We start from the raw sequence: 18,347 nt of genomic DNA, 5'->3' as shown, positions 1-18,347 counted from the left end.
CCAAGAATTGCTCTTAACCACCATTTCACAAAAAACATCCAAAGTACAATCTTGCGCCACTCACTTTGCTCTGTGTTCCCAACGTGAGTCTGTTATCACTTATTCTCTTTTAAAGCCAAGTTGATTTTTTCATCATTTCTGTTTTGCAGCTCCCACCCACAGTCTTGCTTTGGGGACCTTGGTGAATTGAGGACAATATTGAGCAAAGCCCTGCAGGTAATGTATGTTGTAGAGCAATTAGATTTTCTCACTAAAAGCTCAAACTCTTGCCCCCCCCCCATCTATACTGTGACAAAAGCAAATTTAAAAAAAAACAGTTTCCTTTCTGAGAAAGTTTCACGTAATCTGTCCGAAAAGACACCGTGGAAATCACAAAGTAGACAAGAATAAGAGGCATAATGGCAACTCTCATCATATGTGTCCAGCTGATTAGGATATAAGCAGGTAATAAGAGCGAAGCCTGGTCTACACTACTACTGATAGTTTTAAGAGATACTTTAAAGTTCCGTCTAGTACCTCAGTAAGCTAAATTCTGCACTTCCCTAATCCTAACCCCGAGGCGTTCGTAAAAAAAAAATCACCATTTGCGTGACTTAAAACGCAGTTAGTGTGTGGATGAAAGGCTCAGACGCAAGGAAAAAGTTTCTTTTACTGAATGTACGAATTAATGAGGGCAGGGTGTGAGAGACTAGAGACCATTGAGAAGAAAAATAAAAAACAAATGGTCTGAGCTGGAATGATTCTGGGGATGCTTATTACGACTTGGACGACATAGTTCATTCAAGTATCCATTCAACTATCCATTCAAGTATCCATTCAAGTATCCATTTGTGTGTGTGTGTGTGTGTGTGTGTGTGTGTGTGTGTGTGTGTGTGTGGCACCAGAGACACGCTGCAGCGAAAGCTAAGATTAAGAGACAGAACTTGGCTAAATGAGGGAAACACAGATGCACAGAGAACAGAACAGATTCAGTCAGGGAGCGAAAAAAGATGGAAAGAAAAACAAAGCAGTTAGAGGCAATGGCAACAGCCAGGCAGCAACGGCTCCCTTGTTTGCTTTTGAGTCTGAAAATGCTCGTTATCACAGCAATAACAAAAACATTATGCCTTCTCTCTTCACAAGGTTAATGTCGAGAGGCACACGGCACATTTATCAGCGTCAACACTGGCTCTCAAGTTTTGAATGACAATGACGTACAATGTTGGCTGTTGCCAGGATTTGAGGGGGAGCTACACGTTGATTTTACATGTTACTACATCTTGATTTCCAGTTTCTTCTACAACCACAGAAGTTATACTGGAGGAGAGAAACCACCTTAAAGTCATTAAGTCGTTCGCTGTAGACGAGTCAAACCACTGACCTGTGTCTTGCCCAGGAGCGTGTAGGCCAGCTGGACCTTGGTGTAGTGCAGAACATCAAAGTGCTTACAAGTCTTCGACAGGGCGACATCAAGCTGCTCCTGGAGCCAGAAACAGAAAGATGATACAGGAGAAAAAAGAGAGAGGGATTATTAACCTTAAGACCAGGGATTTATACACATATGTATAGCTACCACACAAGGCCAAGGGAAGGTAATTGAATGTGTGTGTGTGTGTGTGTGTGTGTGTGTGTGCGTTTGAAAAAGGTCAGAGAGCAGTAAGAAAGACAGGTTAGTAGGAGTTAGGAAGTAGAAGGATGAGTAAAAACCCTGACACATTAATCTGAGCTCAGAGAGCAAAGAGCTGACAAAGGCCAAGTGATCAAACACCTTGAGTCCGTAAGTGTTTTCTCACGCCTGCACATAAGCATGATGACGACAATGATGAAAGTGAACGTGACAAACTACATAGCAACTAGTCAGTGATGTAATGCAGAAGGATGTGTTATAGTCCTCTTTATATACAGTCTATGGGTATAGCTCAGGGTAGAACCCATTCAATTTTGGTGCGGATCAGTGGTATGTGTCGTCAGGCAGTTGGTAACTATTATGTATGCCGATGTCGCACAATGCTGTGAAAATTCAATCAAGACCTTATAATGCAATCAAGACAAATACATGCAACTAAGGTCAGAATATTCCACGTTTTAATTTGATTATTGATTATTCCAAGTATGACCTTTTAGGGTTAAAGTAGACAGATAATGCTGTAAGTGTCTTATTCAGACTACTGTCCCAATCAGGCTAATATCAGAATATTGCAGTTGATCTTTGGCAGTTTATATTTATCTGTTTGTGTGTGTTAAAAGTAAACAGTGTTGCCAATAGACAGCAGTTTGACATAAGCCGGCAGGTAAACAAACAACCACCTTGGTGCAAGGCTACGAATGTGTACGGACGTGCACGCCTACAAAACTGTAAGTAATTAATCTACTCAAGCACCGCAGCAGCCGTGCAGAGAAAATTGCTTTGCATACCATTTATCACACGCAAGTATTGGAGCACAGCTAGAGATGAAACAGATATAATTTACTGTGCTCGCAATAATGACTTTCTGAATGTGTCAATATTTGGCAGACCCACAATGAGAAAGCCAAACTATCAAAATGTCAGAATGAAGCATAAATTGCTTCTTTGAGATGAGGGCTTCTGGAAAATAACAATGTTAGAGCAAAATATTACTCACTGCTAAAAGTCTCTTAAATGATATCCCTCACAGATAATGAAATTAGAGAGTAGCACAGACCTCTATTTGCTCCAGGGTGTCTTGTAGTTTGGAATTCAATTCACTGTGGGGAGAAAAAGTTCATAATTAAGGATTAGTTACTCAGCTCAGGACCAGAATGTGTGATCAACTTTAATTATTTTCATTACCAATTCAAGTTTTGATCATGTGTCCTATGATCTTTTATTACATGTCAATAACATCTCAAAAAATCTCCCACATGTTACAGAAGTTCAAGCAGATACATAAAGTTTCTTTTGTTTAAATAACAGCTATCAAAATATGTAATTATATTAAATATTGACAATATTCCAATTTAAAAATCTGCATCCAAGACTTTACCGGAAAAAATACATGACATAATAATTTAAAGAAAAGAATAAAATGGAAGAAAGTAGTTTAATATGAATGAGGGCCTGTCAGAAGGTGAGATTTTCATCAACTTGTGGCCAAAAAGATCATCACAAAAAGACATTTGGGAAAAAAACAATATTGCTGTCAGTCGAATTCATCTTAAACTTTTATAGTTTTGTGTTTTGTCTCTTTGTTGGAAAATGAATTATACATAAAACTCAACAATACTTAAACACTTTTATGTTGCGAGTGTGAACCAGACATTTGATATATCACAGCAGAAACATAATTTATACAAAATTGCTAAATTGTTTAAACAATGTTCTCATATGTGCAGAAAATGATTTATATCATATAAGTATTAAATTATTTCTATATCATCGTCAATACCAGTCAATACCGGGATACCCCCAGCTATTAAGGGGGTTTAATATTAACCAGACGATAACACACACCATTCTGCTTCATCATACAAACAAGGCAACATTAGATGAAAAATAAGATGCATGTTTCCTGACAATGTCTCTGAGAAGACAAGCATTTTTTGTCTCGAGCTTTTGTTCTATTTGCCGTGGAATCCAGTGTATAAATGGTGTTAGTGTGAACGTGCGTATGCGTGTCTGTACAACGATAGTCAAGACACAAAACGCCTACGCATCCTCAAGGCGTCCTCAGATTCTGCCTCATCCTGGGAAAATGCTTTCAACTCCGGAGCTGAGAAGCAGCAGCAGAAATCACGACTGCTCGGCTCATCCCAAGACTCCGATTCTATTCCCCTGTTACTCCCCCTGCACTGCACCCATTCATAATCATCCCCTGTCCCACAGTTTCTGGGGGTCTTTTTCAGGTCAGCCTGCTCTTATGTTGTGCCTTGTGAGACTGCATGTCGCCCAAGGGAGAGAGTGTCCTTAACGAATTGCTAATTAAGCATCTTTTTTGCTGCAGTTGGGGACAGAGTGTGCGGAGGAGGAGGAGGAGGGAGGAAAAGAAGAGGAGACTGAAGATTGAGTCCCACAGGTCATTTGGAAAGCAGGTAACAAAATGAGCACGCCATCTCCAAACTCGATGCGCTCTCACCCTTCTTGTATCTGCCTGCACGTGCCTGAGTGTTTATGAGTGTGACACGAAGTAAAGCAAAGGAATCAACACAGGCACCAGTGAACAGTTGCTAGTTTCCGCCATAGACTATAAAGTCTATTAACACAGCAGACGCAAATCCTCTTCCTCCAATGAAGCACGTGGGCGCCCCACATACAGAAGCTCGAGTCCTCCTGCAGTGGCCGTGGGTTCGCGACCCGCCACTTTGCTGCGTGTCGTCCCCCATTCTTCCTCCCCATTCCACGCTTGTTCTGTCCAGTCAATAAAGGCAAAATATCCAAACACTGTCATTAAAACAATAATGACGATTAAAATAGTGATGCTGACTCCACAGTGATGGTGGAGTCCTGCCGATACACGCACCTGACCAATCGCTAATCAGCCTCGGCTTTCAATTTGATGAAAAATGATAAAAGCAGAAACCTTATTTGAGATTTTTTTTTTGTTGTTGCTGTCATGTAATGTCTCTAGAGACAAAACCAGAACACTGGAATCAAGGTGATACAAAACACACATGTTCCATGTTCCTTAGTTGAATTGAATTTGAATAAGCTGGTATTTGCCGTAGCAATGATAACACCCGAAACTCCCTGCTACAGGATCAGTACAGCACGTCACTGCCAGTATCCTGAATGGAAACTATGACCACTAGCCAAGACAAAGAAAACACATCGAAGTGAGAGGGCTGGCTCGACTACAGAGATGTGAAATGATCAATGTCAGATCCTGGCTTCCTCAGAAACACATCTCTATGTCCATATGCAAGGCCCAGGAGAGGGCCGAACAAAGGCTCATAGTTCTTGCAGCCAGACCGTGGAGATACTGCCGAGGAGCAGAGGCCAACAGGATAAATGCCCTGTTCATCACAGAATGTTCTAGTGAACTCCCACACAGCAGAGTGGTGAAGTAAAAGGAGGCAAAACCACAAACTGAACAGTTTTGGAAAAGCACATTAGAGGGAAAATATCATCCCACAAACCCGGTGCTCAGAGACGAACACACCTGAGAGCAAAGTGGACCAACCACAGTTTCCCAGAACAGAAACCTATCACTATCACCACATGGCAGACTCCCAACAGCACAGGGCCGAACCTGGAACACTTTGGGTAATAGTGAAATATGTTTATCTGTTTTCTTGCCAAGAAGTACAGTCGATGAGATGACTGACACAACTCTAACGTCTGTAGGTTACATGTGAACGGGCAGCAGTCGGGTTAATTCTGCTTAGACTAGAAGCAGGGAAAAACAAAAGCCTTTCCAAAGTTGAAAACTACAAGCACAAGCATATCTAATATCCTTGAATGTGAAGAGGTCAAGTCAAAGCCAATACCCCAGGTGACCTGCTGCTATTGTGTCCACGTGCTGTATATATTACCTAAAGACACTGTCCGAACTCCAGTGTGAGTACAGCTGCAGCAGCTCCCCGCACAGACACTCTTCCATGATCAGATAGAATGCATAAATAACAGATGAGGAGGAAAACCTAATTAACAATCTGTTCTCCGCAGGGAACAAGAGGATTGAAATAGAGTTAGGTGGAAATTGCGGAGGTTATTTTGCATCGCATTTTCAATTATCACAGGCAATAGGTGTCCACCCGGAGGCGAGTCTCCCAGCAGTGACTTGCTGACTCGCTAAAGAATCAATGTGGGGTTCGCTTCAAGGGTCAGCCGGATGCAAAGATTTTGTAAGAAGACAATTTTTGCTGTAGCCATGTTACAAGGCAGAGAGGCAACAAAGTTGCAGGGGAAGGGCTTCAAAGAATGAAATGTAGTTAGGAGGGTCAACAGCAAATTATGCAAGTGAGTAAGCGGGGGGAAGTGAGCAGGAATTAGACTGTGAAAAAATGTTCTCAACAGTGGATGGAAATTCATTCTTTTTGTTGTTTTCCTCAAGTGCAGAATGTGACATAGATCTCTGGCATCTCTAGAAAAGTTGGGTGGGTGCAAGTTTAGACCTGAGGATGCCATGTTGGCCTGGGCAGTGACTCTAAAATCAGTATTGACAAAATGAATAAAATATTATAAATAAACATAATTTTATTTGTTTGTTTTCTGGATGAGTCTCCATGTAGAACTTGGATACAGCCCAAAGACCTTGAGTCAGTTTCAAATGACAATGCACATCTGTTGCCTGCTTGATGCCAACTCCATTGAGATTTACACCAGATGTGAAAACAATCAGCTCAAAAAAACTCAGCTAATTTCACTATCGGCAAGTCTGAATATTACAATGATGGGCTAGAACTACGAGACATTTGTGCCTGTCAAGATGAACTCTTTGTTAGATGAGGCGACTACAGACTCATATTTTTGCTGGGCTGTGGCTAAGTACCATGACATACAACACGTTGCTCCTCGACCAATCACAGGTGACATGAATGTAAACAAACATGTTGTCCCAAGTGCTGTGTATGATACTGGCTGTATTCTGGTAGTAAGAGACTTAAAGATCCTTTCCTCTGTTTAACAGTTCCACCTTAAGACAGAAGACATTTCTTTCATATTCCAAATTCAACAAACAATGGAATGACATGGCTGCCATACATGTAGGAATGAAGTTTTAAGACAAATGTGCATGAGCAAGAAATCCCACTTGTCATGATAATTATTGCGTGGGTCACATTAGGACAGAGGTGCTCTAAGGTAGATTACACTTCATTGTTTTAAGGCCACAGCAGAGCTAACAGTTTCTAACACTGCGCTCACATGCAGGGGTCCTAACCTGCCTAAAAGCAGACCCTGTGGACCGCCCGATGAAACTGGCCTACGACAGGCGTGAGGCTGTATAAGCGCCTTGTTGAGGAAACACTGACTTTTAAAGGTTGGGGCCAGTGACAAAGAAAAGGTGGATATGAAACAAAGCTTCCAATAAGTGCATTCAGCTACATGCAAAAGCACAACTACAAGGTTAAATCAAAGTGCAGCAGACTGAAAAGTAGCTCCTTATAGAGGGCAGCGCTGCAAACACTACAGAGAGCACAGTGTGCAAGGTGTGATCAGGGCACCAATGTTTAAAACTATACTACATGCATATTACAAAAGAAAGAAAGGGCGTGGATGACAATCACACACACATTTGATCACACATCCAAACTGCATTGAATACAGTGACAATGCTGATTTGAAAAACATGTTTTTATGACATTCCCACACGGATATGCTACCTGCAGAGGGTGTTACCATTGTTGGCAAATACAGGTTTATTCTACACACCTCCACCCAAACACATTCCACAGAGTCTCATCATCATGGATATAGAACATGATTCATTTCAATGAATTAATGGTGAATTAATGACACTGTGAGAACAAAGTGGTGTTCACACAAATACACAGCAGCTGCAGATTGGAGGGAACAGTTGGAGCAATTTTCCGCACCACAACAATCCTCTGTGCATAACATTGTCTTATTGGTTACAATTTCACACCAGTCACTCTGTGTCTTAAATGGCATCATCGAAGCAAAAACCCAGTGTCTTCTGCTCCACTGTCAATACAATGTGGTAAGTGAATGTTGTTGTTACTGTTGACACTAGCACCCCAGGAAGTGTTGACATGTCTGCATGGCTGGATACCATAAAGTGAGATGGGTTTTTAGTGGTTTTAAAGAAAGAAACTGATTTGAAACAAAAAGGAAAAAGAAATGTTGGAGCTTGTAATAACTTTGAGTGTGTATGATGTGTTTCTGTGACATGGGTGTGTTAAAGCAACACTATGCACATTTTTACCTTATATTAGCAGCTTCAAAATTAGTTTGATGGTTCACTGACTTGGAATAAGGAGAAATGGAGCCGCTTTCTTTTCCACTCCTCACTCTGAACGTCTGCCCTTGATCTACGTAACTTTGCTGAGTGGGTTAAATTGCCAGAATCAGGCCCAGCAAACTCAAGAGTAATACTTAACTGTAGAGCAATTAAAAAGACTTAAATACTAGTATTTATCTCCAATATTCAGTGAGAAAAACGAACGGAATATCAAGAATATCCACTGTTCAGTTGTGTTTAAGTTCAGCTCTAGGCAGAGCTCTGATCAACACATTGGCTTTTTCTGTACAGGAAAAACCACTGAGCCCAACAGAATGAATCACCTCATGTGGCTCCAGAGGGTGCGATTGTTTAGTAAAATTTATATAGTGTTGCTTTAGCAAAGTTAGTCCCCACACATTTTTTGTTCCATTCTTTTTCTGGGTGTGTGAAAAGGTGTAACAGTAGGAGGGAAGAATCCAATGATGACGTGTAGCACTGATCTATCTGTAATCAATACACGAGAAAGCAGCAGTGAGGCGCCCACCTACTGCCACAAATTGAGCACAATTACACAAGAAATCAAAAGGATTGAGACAATTCTCCATCTGGCATTCACCATATTTTCTAGCGAGTTCAGGAGAGACATTTTACAAACACGCTTAAACACAGTAAATGTCCAACACAACCTCATTATTTCTGTCAGATCAGAGCCGTAAAAAAGTGGAGGAGAGAGGGGAAGAGGTTTGTTATGACAGTCATGTGGGGAGACTAAAAAGATCTTCTTATTTTCCTAATGGTTCCAGCTTTCTGCCTGTCTCTCTCTATCTTATCAGCTGATACCATTCAATGCAACAACTACTCAAGAACTGAAAGACCTCAACAGAAGAAATAAGCAATATGCTTAAAACCCGCTGCATTCAAAATATAAAAACATGTCTGCCTCAAACTCCTCAAGATACAGAGGTAGCAGTGTGTGTATATTCACTGAGAATGTCCTGCTTAGAGACTTTTCATTGGGCTGAAAGCCAGATAGTAAAAACTTAAGAAAACTGCTCTGGCGTCACAGTCAATGCAATCGAATTACCAGAGGGCAATGACAATGAGCCAAGTAAAAGGAAGTAAAAAGCCCCTTTAATTAGAGTTTATTAACTTTCAACATTGTGAGAAAAAAAGACCGATCTGCATTTTAAAGAAAACATTGGGTCATGATTTGAAGGGGAGTGATTTCCTAGTTTTCAAGAGTTGACATTAAATTCAGAAAGATATTTAAGTCATATTTAGATTCATAACGATCAGGTAGATCAGAAAATGTTTCATCCAGCCATAAATAAATTAAGTCCATGCTATTTTCATTTGGATACAACTAAATATCTCTCTCTATATATATATTATTTCTGTACCTGATGCAGCTGTAGTGTTTAAAGGTGCTGGCAGCTTTCTGACATTCCAGACAGAGCTGGATTGCACCTGGGTAGTCTTCCTCCTATAGAAACAGAGACGTGAGGTCATTTATTGTTTATATGTGAAAAAAAACCCACAAGCTTTAATGTCCAGTACAATATATACACATACCATACAATAATCAATAAAATAATCTTCTTTAAAAGGGTTTTTACAGCAGATCATCAAAGATCACACAGTGGTGGTCAGATCCATTCAGTCTGCTAAAGCTGACCTTCACCATACATCTGTATTTGTCGGAGCACCTAGTGTTTGTGTGGGTTTGGCTTTCCATGTGGATTGCATACTGAGTTTTAACCTTTCAAGTCAATGATAAACATCTGTAAGTGCTTGCGTGCCTGCGGGTGTGTATAGAAGGGATTACAATACCTCTAGCATCTCGCTGAGTCTTACATCTGTTCTTTGCTGTGAGGAGAAGAATGACAAGAAGAAGACATGAGTGCAGCATAAAATCCCTAACAGGCCTAAATATTTTAAAACTAGAATTACTTCCCTGCCGTTCTATGTCTCTGCCAACTAGTGCAGTTTTAGTGTACATGTTTTTTTTTCAACAGCATGTTTGATTTAAACCTAAATAGTCCTGAGGAAGAGTTGTGATGATGATGATTAGGAATTACATTGATTTACTAACATGTTACACAGTGTTAATGACAGTTCATCAGCTACAGCTCAGGGTTGAGTCTCACAATAGCTGATTTAGGTTCCCAAACAAGGGAAATTAAAAACCTTCCTCGACGACAGTGGACATGATTTATGTTGCAGGTCAGAAAGGACACATGAGCATTCATCAACTGTAACAAAAAATGACTGACATTTACTACAGAAAGGTATGTTAATGAGCTTAAGAAGCTGAGTTTTACACAATTAATTCAAAGTAGGATGTAGAGTTTTATCCCGCTAAAGCAGATTTGAGTTTCATTAAACATACACAACACTGGATGCTGGAACTATCTGTGCAGAGTGTGGCAGCTTTGTTGCCAGGTACTAATTCAAATGTGGACATAATCAATGCAGGGCTGTGCCCACTAAAAAAGCATGTTATTACTGATAGGATATGTAAGCAGACGGATGGGTCCTAGGACCAAAAAACATTTGCAGCACTATTCAGTACATTACAACATATGTTGCATTGCATGTGAACACTGTGAGATGTGCAAATTTTACCAGGGTCTTGATGGTCCTCAGAGACTTGAGCAAGCCTGTCAGCAGTTGTCGTCTTCTCTGATTGGCCAGTAGACCCAGGCTGGCCTCTGTGAATCCTTCCTTCGAGACGCTCAGTTGTCTACACACAAAATGGTATAGTACAGAAACAATAAAGCATCAATTGACAGTGCTAAGTTTGCTGATATGTAAAAGTGCAGTATAGGGAAAATAGTGAACCAGCAGTGCTTTGTACTATGTAGGGAATGGTGCTGTATATCTATAAATGTATTCAAACAATTACGAGACCTTTGTGTTTTTACAGCAATCCTCTTCGTTATTAATGTAGTGGTAACACCAGAGGAAAACACATGGAGCTTTAAACTGGTCACAAATGTACAAAAGTAATAGAGATAAACAATACTACAATATAGAGGATTCTGCCATGACCACAGATGTATATAAAGATGGACAATATGTCTCCACTTCCTCTTTTTATCCAGAAATCAACCCAAAGTAAGGCAGATATGAACGCTGCCATCTTCCACATATGATGTGACTTGAAGCCACAGTCTATGTAGTAGGTATCAGGGAATGGAACTGCAGTATTGAGGTCCCGCAGATACATATGCTCTGTGAATTGCGAGTCATTCTCAGATGTAAATCATATGGTTTTACCATCTTTGAATAGCATCAAATGACTAACCTATCAAATAAGGAACACTTAAAGAAACATCAGAGTGACAGGATTTACTTGAAATGACAGAAACCATCTTTTGTACTTTGATTTGTTTGTTTGGCCCATGTCCTATTCACTAACATGGAGGAGGCAAGGGGGCGATCAAGACACTTTGGCTTCACTTTAGGGGAGCTGTCATGTCGTCCAACTTTGTATACAGTCTAAGGTCACTACCCGAACAATACACAGTGCAATGATAACACATAAAATTTTGAGTAACACAAAGAGAAATTCTCTCATAACCCACAAGTAAATAACAAGACTAAAAAACACAGAAGTAACATACATTTCAAGGGAAGACAAGAGCGAATCACTTGTCATGTGTGACAAAAGAATGAGAATATATGAGGGAAAAGGGACAGTTACCTAAGTTGTATGAGTATGCAGATGTTTTTTGAATGGGCTATTTGAAGAGCCATTTCTTTTAGTGAGTGTAATAGAGCGCCATTACCTCCTTGCGTTAGTGCAAATGACTGCTGCCAGCTGCAGGTTGGTCTGTAATGAGGTTACTCTCTCCAGCTCCTGTTAACAAGGACCAGGACAGTTTTAAAAATGAAAACACAACATACTGTTTAAAAACACGTAAACATTTCAAAATCATTGTTTGAGATTGTACTTATTAAATGCAAAAACTTCAGAAAAACTGTATTTACAATAAACGCTGTTCTTATAATCGTAGAACACTTTGATATTGTTGCTCTGATTCATTTACAGGCCCGTCAGTGAGATATGTTTCAAATAAAGCCATCTGCCGAGCAAATCATCACCACACATGCACAGACATGAAGAGCAATGCTTGCTTACACACATAGCACTGCACTCTTCTTTCAGATGCATCCTGCTGTGAGCAATATGAAGATAGATATTATAGATGATGCTGTTACGGTGGGGCATGTATTGTCAGCGACAAAACTTAATTCAGTTCAAGTGAATGACTTTACAAACAGAAAATCAGACGGAGCCTTCCTTTCTTCAGAGTGCTGACGTTTAGAAAAGGATCAATGAGCGCTCTGCTCTCCAGATTCGGTTATAAAAGCCACGTCAATGACCTCTGCAGAGAACAAGCGCGGCCAAAGTAGGATCAAGGGCAAACTAGATCGCCGTTATACTTTCGATTTTCCTCATCCGCTTTTGCATTTTTATTTTCTTGATCTGCCAGATGTCATGCCTGAGGTGAGAGATGTTGTTGTTGTTCGATCTTTTTTTTTTTTTTATGTTGTACCACTCCTGTGTAGAAATAAAAAACTGTTTACTGTCAGACAAAACAAGCTTTTACCAACAAATTATAGTCTGAGGAATTTTCAACAGTGCTAAAGTGTTCACAGCTTCAAAGTGGCACTTCTGCTGTTGGTACGAATGTAATGGTCCCATTCAAACTTATGTGTCCTCATGATCCTGAGAGTTGAAGAAGAACTTGACAAGGTCTTTTCGAGAGACAGGATTTTCTCTGAGGGGACATGTACCACGAGAGTCATACTTTTCTGTGAGGGGGGCGAACAAACATTACCATGACACTAATTGCAAATAAAGTGTGAATACTCGACGGAGCATAAATATTAGAATGATATTGAGGTTCCATTTGGGATTGTTCATGTTGGCTGGGCTGTTGGGCCCTTGTGAAAGTATGCACTCTACTGAAGGCTAGTCTAGTTTAACTTTTGAAATTCTCAAGGAAAACATGGACTTGGTATAACAAACTGTTGCCTTTACTAATCAAACACGATGCAAACATCAATAAGCAATCATCTGCAAAGTCACTACATTTGTGAAAGCCAGAGGGTTTCTTGAATAATAAATGATATATCGTGGCCAGAACAGTTTCTTAATACATGAGGGTATCACGTTGGCCTTTGTGCACTCAGACATGCATTTAAATGTGTCATCAGAAAATGCTCCTGCTCACTAAGGAGCAGGAACGATCTGGATCTGAGATGACTCACCAAGTCCAGCTGAGGAATAATTTAGAGACTACGCCCAGGATACTGATTCACATGCTGGGAACAGTGCAGCCATGTCTTTAACTTCTGCACCATTTACAACTGTAAACCTCTATGGCGTCTCCTCCTGACTCCATCAGTATCAAGATAGTGATGAAAAGTCAAAGTTGAATGAACTTAACAGTCGTGGTACAGGCCGGTTTAATAAGTTAATAAAAAATGAAAGAGTCAAGAAGTGCACTGTGGTAGCCTTTAACTGTCATAAAAATTTAAAAGGTGTTTAGTTTGTTCAGTCTGGACTAATGTAAAAAACATGGCGGCCACTGTGGAGAGGGTCCCCTCGATGTAAATATAAAGTATTTGAATATAAAGGGCCTTTTCTGGGGTAAAGATAACTACAATTCATACAATTTAGATGAAATGAACTAGTGAAAACATCATGAGAATTATTAAATGTCTGCCAATAGTTCCCTTTCACCTAAATCTTACACACTGGACCTTTAAGTAAAATGACATTCAAGTTGATATGAACCAACATGTGTGTAAAATATTTAACACATTGGACTTGATTAAACAAGCAACTCATCTTGCTGTGTTAGATTAACCCAGCATGTGGTTGTTCCAATAGTTACCCAGCGGTGAGGGTAGTGAAACAGAAATTAATCTTTCACTTTACGAGACAAACACACAGCTTGCATTGCACTCTAAATACATGTATGCCACTCATTATCAATGCACTAGTAATACTGTGCACAGCAGTTGTGCACTTAGCCCATGATTCATATGAAAATACTTTGTGCATTCTATTTTGAGCACAAATCCACTCAGCAAATCAAGACAAAGACGACCTGAACACACACACACTTGGTCACAGGTATTAAAACAGAGACTCACACATGCTCAACATGCTGAGAGCTCAGTTTGTAGCCTGAGGCTCCAATTTGTTGTTAAACCACAGCTCTGTCTACAGGCTACACTTAACCTGACGGACGAAAGAGCAGATACAGTAACTGTGCACAGTGGTGCAGTTGGTCAGTCAGAGTTTAGTGGAAAAAAAAGAGGTTAAACAGCAGGAATGAGAGGGATGTGGGACGAAGTTAAGAAATGCTGAGCAAACAGATATTCACGCACAGTAGGTATTTATGTACTGTACACATCCAAAAAAGGGGAACTTACTCACACACAATTAAATTATACAACCCCACTCCTACTATGTCCACATATACAGCTGTGGTGTGGGAAGTGAAGGTCAAGGAGGAGGAGAGGTTCAGTCCCAAAGGAAAATCCTTTTCCAAGCTTTTCTATTTAAATTTTTATAAGAGGTCCTTCTTGTGACCCTCCAGCACATTGATTATGCACTGGCTCCTTGTTCACCCTCCTGCCTACACATCCTAAGGATGCTTCGGTTGGGGTTTTGCCCTAGTTGCTTTTACGGAGTGAGGTGAATGAAGACAGAGTTCAATGGAACTTTGGACGTAATTAAGATTCTCTCTCACAATTTTCTCAGTTTACATCAATAATTGACCTGCATAAGGAAACACAACAAAAAAATGGGTATGCCTGATCAGTTATTGATGTCTGTGTTGTCGTGTAGCGATGAAAGAGCCTTCAGACCGCCATGTAATTGGCAGGAATTACCACCAATGTTGGACAAATTACTAATTTCTCTTAAAGTAGCTAACTGAGGAAAGAAAACAAAATTGCCGGGTGTTACAGTGACGAATAAGTGTTTCCAGTTGGTATAATTGAATACCAGTCCAAATCCATTCTTCTGAGTGACCTGGTCAGGGCTAGCTGGTGCTAATGCATTACAAGTTGGTCTCTCCCGCAAGGCAATCTCCCTCTCTCCTGACAAGTCTAAGGGTCACTTTGTTCCAAACTGTCTATTTTTAACTGTGGAAATAACAGAGGGCATTTATTTTAAATAACCTATTACCTGTGTCTTAGGGTAGGTTAACACCTTGAACTCACAGAAAACAACTGTGCATGTGTTAAAAAACACAATTTAGAAGCAGATAAAAAGAAAGCTAAAGAATACAAACTGTTCATTAGGAATCAGCAGTTTTAAATGAATAAATCTTAATAACCTCTATGTAACCCCCACATGAGGAAACCAGATCATAGACAAGACACAAGCAGTGGCCATGTGTCACTAGTGGGTAGACGCAGGTGCCAACAGAGGAAAGGTTTGTCACAGCGGAGCTACGAATCACATCAGACACTTAGCGGACCCTCACTTCCAAGTGCTAACGCAGAGTCTATGTGTCTGCACAATTTGTGTCCCCTGACGTGTTGTACACAGTACTGAGCACTGGGGGGGGGAGTGGCATTGTGCCCTGTGGCTCCTAGTCTCTGTGGCAGGTTTGTCTGTGAAAATATGTTTCACAAAGAGGAGATACAGAGAGGTGTAGCAGGCGGAAAACAAATGAATGAAACACCTTATAAAGAGGCAGGTAAAGAGTTGAAACATGTACGGTATTCAGTGGCTTTCATGTTTAAAGGACAGAAACTAACTAGGTTGTATATGTGTATATAATAAATCTGCAAATCAAGGGGCAAGCACTAAGTGCATTGTTGGCTTCTTTTAGTCCGTGAATCTTTTCTGAATGATGGCAAATTAAGTAATAAAACTCTTCCTTCTCATTGTGACATAAATGTGCCCTCTGAACTCCGCAGGGGATGATTGCAGAGTTTCCCCAGGACAGTGGTAGCATCAAATGTGGAATCAAAAATGCGTTTTTATTCACGTGAGAGCAAACGCCTTTTGTTCTCTCACAAAGCGATACTGCCAGGAGGTGTTTATGAATCTGATGGCACCAGAAGGGCTCTTGAGGCATGAGTACATTTGTGCACGATGAGGAGCAGGGGAATGTCTGCCAAGCTTGGATATGATGTGTTTGAAGATTTGTATTGATTGTAATAAAAGCTGCTTTCATATATGTGCCTAAAATTATTGACAAATGTTGAATAAAACTATATTAATGTAATTATATAATATATCAAATAGCAGCTAGATAGCAGTCATTCATTCTAGAGATTATCAATCACTTACAGTCCTTTTTCCAGATAACACTTGTATTGTATCACATATTCAATGAAAAATAAACTTAACATTTACAATGTTCCTTTAAGGGAATCAAATCCAAAGAATATATATATTGTTAATGTCTCTGGAGGCAATCGGATGTCTTTGAGATTGACAGCGCATGGTGGCCTCTGTGCATGGTGGGGCCAGTCTCCAGGAAAAAGAAGAACGGTGCATGTGGAATACCAACCATCTTTTTATCAAGATGGATCTTCCATATTTTTTCATATTTTTAGTTTCCTTGCATATTCCAATCAAATGAGTGTAAATGCTGTAACACTAGTGTGTGAAAGTTATGATTAACATTGTTTCTTTCATTTTTGACATGTTCTCACTGCTTGTTGCTATAATTGTTGTACTTTTAATCATTCATACACTTTTCTCGAAGGCGTGTGAATTGACATGGATATGAAACGTCTTTAACATTAAATATAACAATAGAACTAAATAGATTTAACAGAGCTCTCCTCTCCTCCCACCGCCATTGGGCACATGTATGGGAAACACTGGCCTGAATGTGGGCTGAGATGTGTCAGTGGAATTGCCCTTGGAATCCAATTAGCTCCTGCTGTCATTTGTAAGTGCAGAGTCACAGGGGAGGGTCATAGAAATAATGATCAATTCACTATTCATAGACTGACCTTCGGATGATTCAACATTTGCAGTAATATCACTGCAATTTCACAACATGGTAAATGTGTTAAAAGCTGCCGGTCGTCTGCCAGGATCAAAGCTTTAATGACTAAATTCAAAATTGAATGCACTCTGCTAAACTCCAACAGTCATGTATCTGATAGGACGAGTGAGGTCTGAATGCAAATTTAAATAAATCAAAAGACTTGGTCCTTCACTCAATTCCTATACACACAACCAATACATACACTTTGGTACACACACATCTTTGATATCTAGCTTTAACACTTCCGGGTGCTGTAAACATGATCACGTGATCCACGCAGTGGAGTTAATACATCACTTCTTGCCTCTGTCTGCTGCACCTGGCTGCTCCACCTCTTGTCTGAATAATGCAGAGGATTTGTTGCCTACGTGAATGCTTCTGTGCAGAAAACCACCAGTTTCGTTGTTCATGTGTGAAAGGCAGACTACGGGTAAACTCTGTTGACAATTCTCTGGATTTTACCCCTCATGTCTGAAAACGGCTTGAGTAGATTCCTTCCCTTTCTGTGTGGCAGTGTTCATCAAACTACTTTAATAAAGCTTGAACTGACAAGAAAGTTGCTGAATAATGGCTTATTTAATATAAAGTTATTAACTTAATAAAACGGTGGTTCATTTCAGTTCATTGCAACAGCACTTGCTGATCAAAGGATTTTATGGAATTAGTTTGAATTCACAACCTGATCATGTTCTGAATAAAAAACTAGAATACTGTCCCAGTTTCTTATCCACGGGGGGAGTCAAATTTCATATTGCCATGGTTACGAAAATTCTACCTAATCTGGTTGACAGCTGGCGACTGACTCATCACATCCACTGAAACATTGATATCAATCAAGAAAGCCTGATGTCCAATAATACAATGAAATGTGTATATACGCAAAATCATCTGATCGTGAATTGACTGGGAAAGCTTACCTTGACATAAGAAGGCTGTTTCTCCAGAATGAGATCTGCAACCTTTTTAGAAACCTGCAGAGAGAAAGAGATGAAGAGTGACACTTGAGTACAAAAGCCAAAACTAAAATTACTGGGTGCAGTTGCATGCCTACACTAGAAAGTCAAGTTGCAGTTTACATCCATGCCCATCCAGACAAGGTTGTCACCTAATGTCATCAATTCAGTAGCAAATGTGAAATATGGTCACAATCATTCTTTCTGTTCCTGAGTAATGGCTATTTGTTGAACATTGTGATGTCACAGGGAAGTTGACCTTTGACCTTTTGCATTGAAAAAGTCATGACTTCCATTCCACTCTTTTAGATGTGTGAAATTGTGCACAAACGTGTTTAGTGAAGTCACAGCGAGTTCATTCTGGAGTCCTAGTTAATGTTTGTGCCAGATGTAATAAAATTCCCCCGTAGAGGTCCTTGATACGTCACGCTCACAAGAATGGGATGAACGTGAGGTCATTGTGACCTTGACCTTTGACCGCCAAAATCAAATTTGTTAGTCCAAATGAACAT

General features: G+C 40.1%; 1 protein-coding gene across 2 annotated transcripts in view; it reads right to left on the bottom strand.

Moving 5' to 3' along the window:
• Nucleotides 1-18,347, bottom strand: part of vps50 (VPS50 EARP/GARPII complex subunit) — a 91,978-nt gene that overhangs the window by 56,444 nt on the left and 17,187 nt on the right. For both annotated transcript variants that reach the window (XM_069516229.1, XM_020090860.2), the window contains exons 5-11: nucleotides 17,800-17,853; nucleotides 11,633-11,703; nucleotides 10,467-10,584; nucleotides 9,672-9,707; nucleotides 9,242-9,324; nucleotides 2,664-2,706; nucleotides 1,361-1,459 (exon numbers count right to left, since the gene is read on the bottom strand). In XM_069516229.1, coding sequence (XP_069372330.1) covers nucleotides 1,361-1,459; nucleotides 2,664-2,706; nucleotides 9,242-9,324; nucleotides 9,672-9,707; nucleotides 10,467-10,584; nucleotides 11,633-11,703; nucleotides 17,800-17,853 — 504 coding nt within the window. The remainder of the gene's footprint in view (nucleotides 1-1,360; nucleotides 1,460-2,663; nucleotides 2,707-9,241; nucleotides 9,325-9,671; nucleotides 9,708-10,466; nucleotides 10,585-11,632; nucleotides 11,704-17,799; nucleotides 17,854-18,347) is intronic.

This window comes from Paralichthys olivaceus, chromosome 20, assembly GCF_024713975.1.
Source record: "Paralichthys olivaceus isolate ysfri-2021 chromosome 20, ASM2471397v2, whole genome shotgun sequence".
Taxonomy (NCBI): domain Eukaryota; kingdom Metazoa; phylum Chordata; class Actinopteri; order Pleuronectiformes; family Paralichthyidae; genus Paralichthys; species Paralichthys olivaceus.
This window is presented reverse-complemented; position numbering and strand designations above follow the sequence as displayed.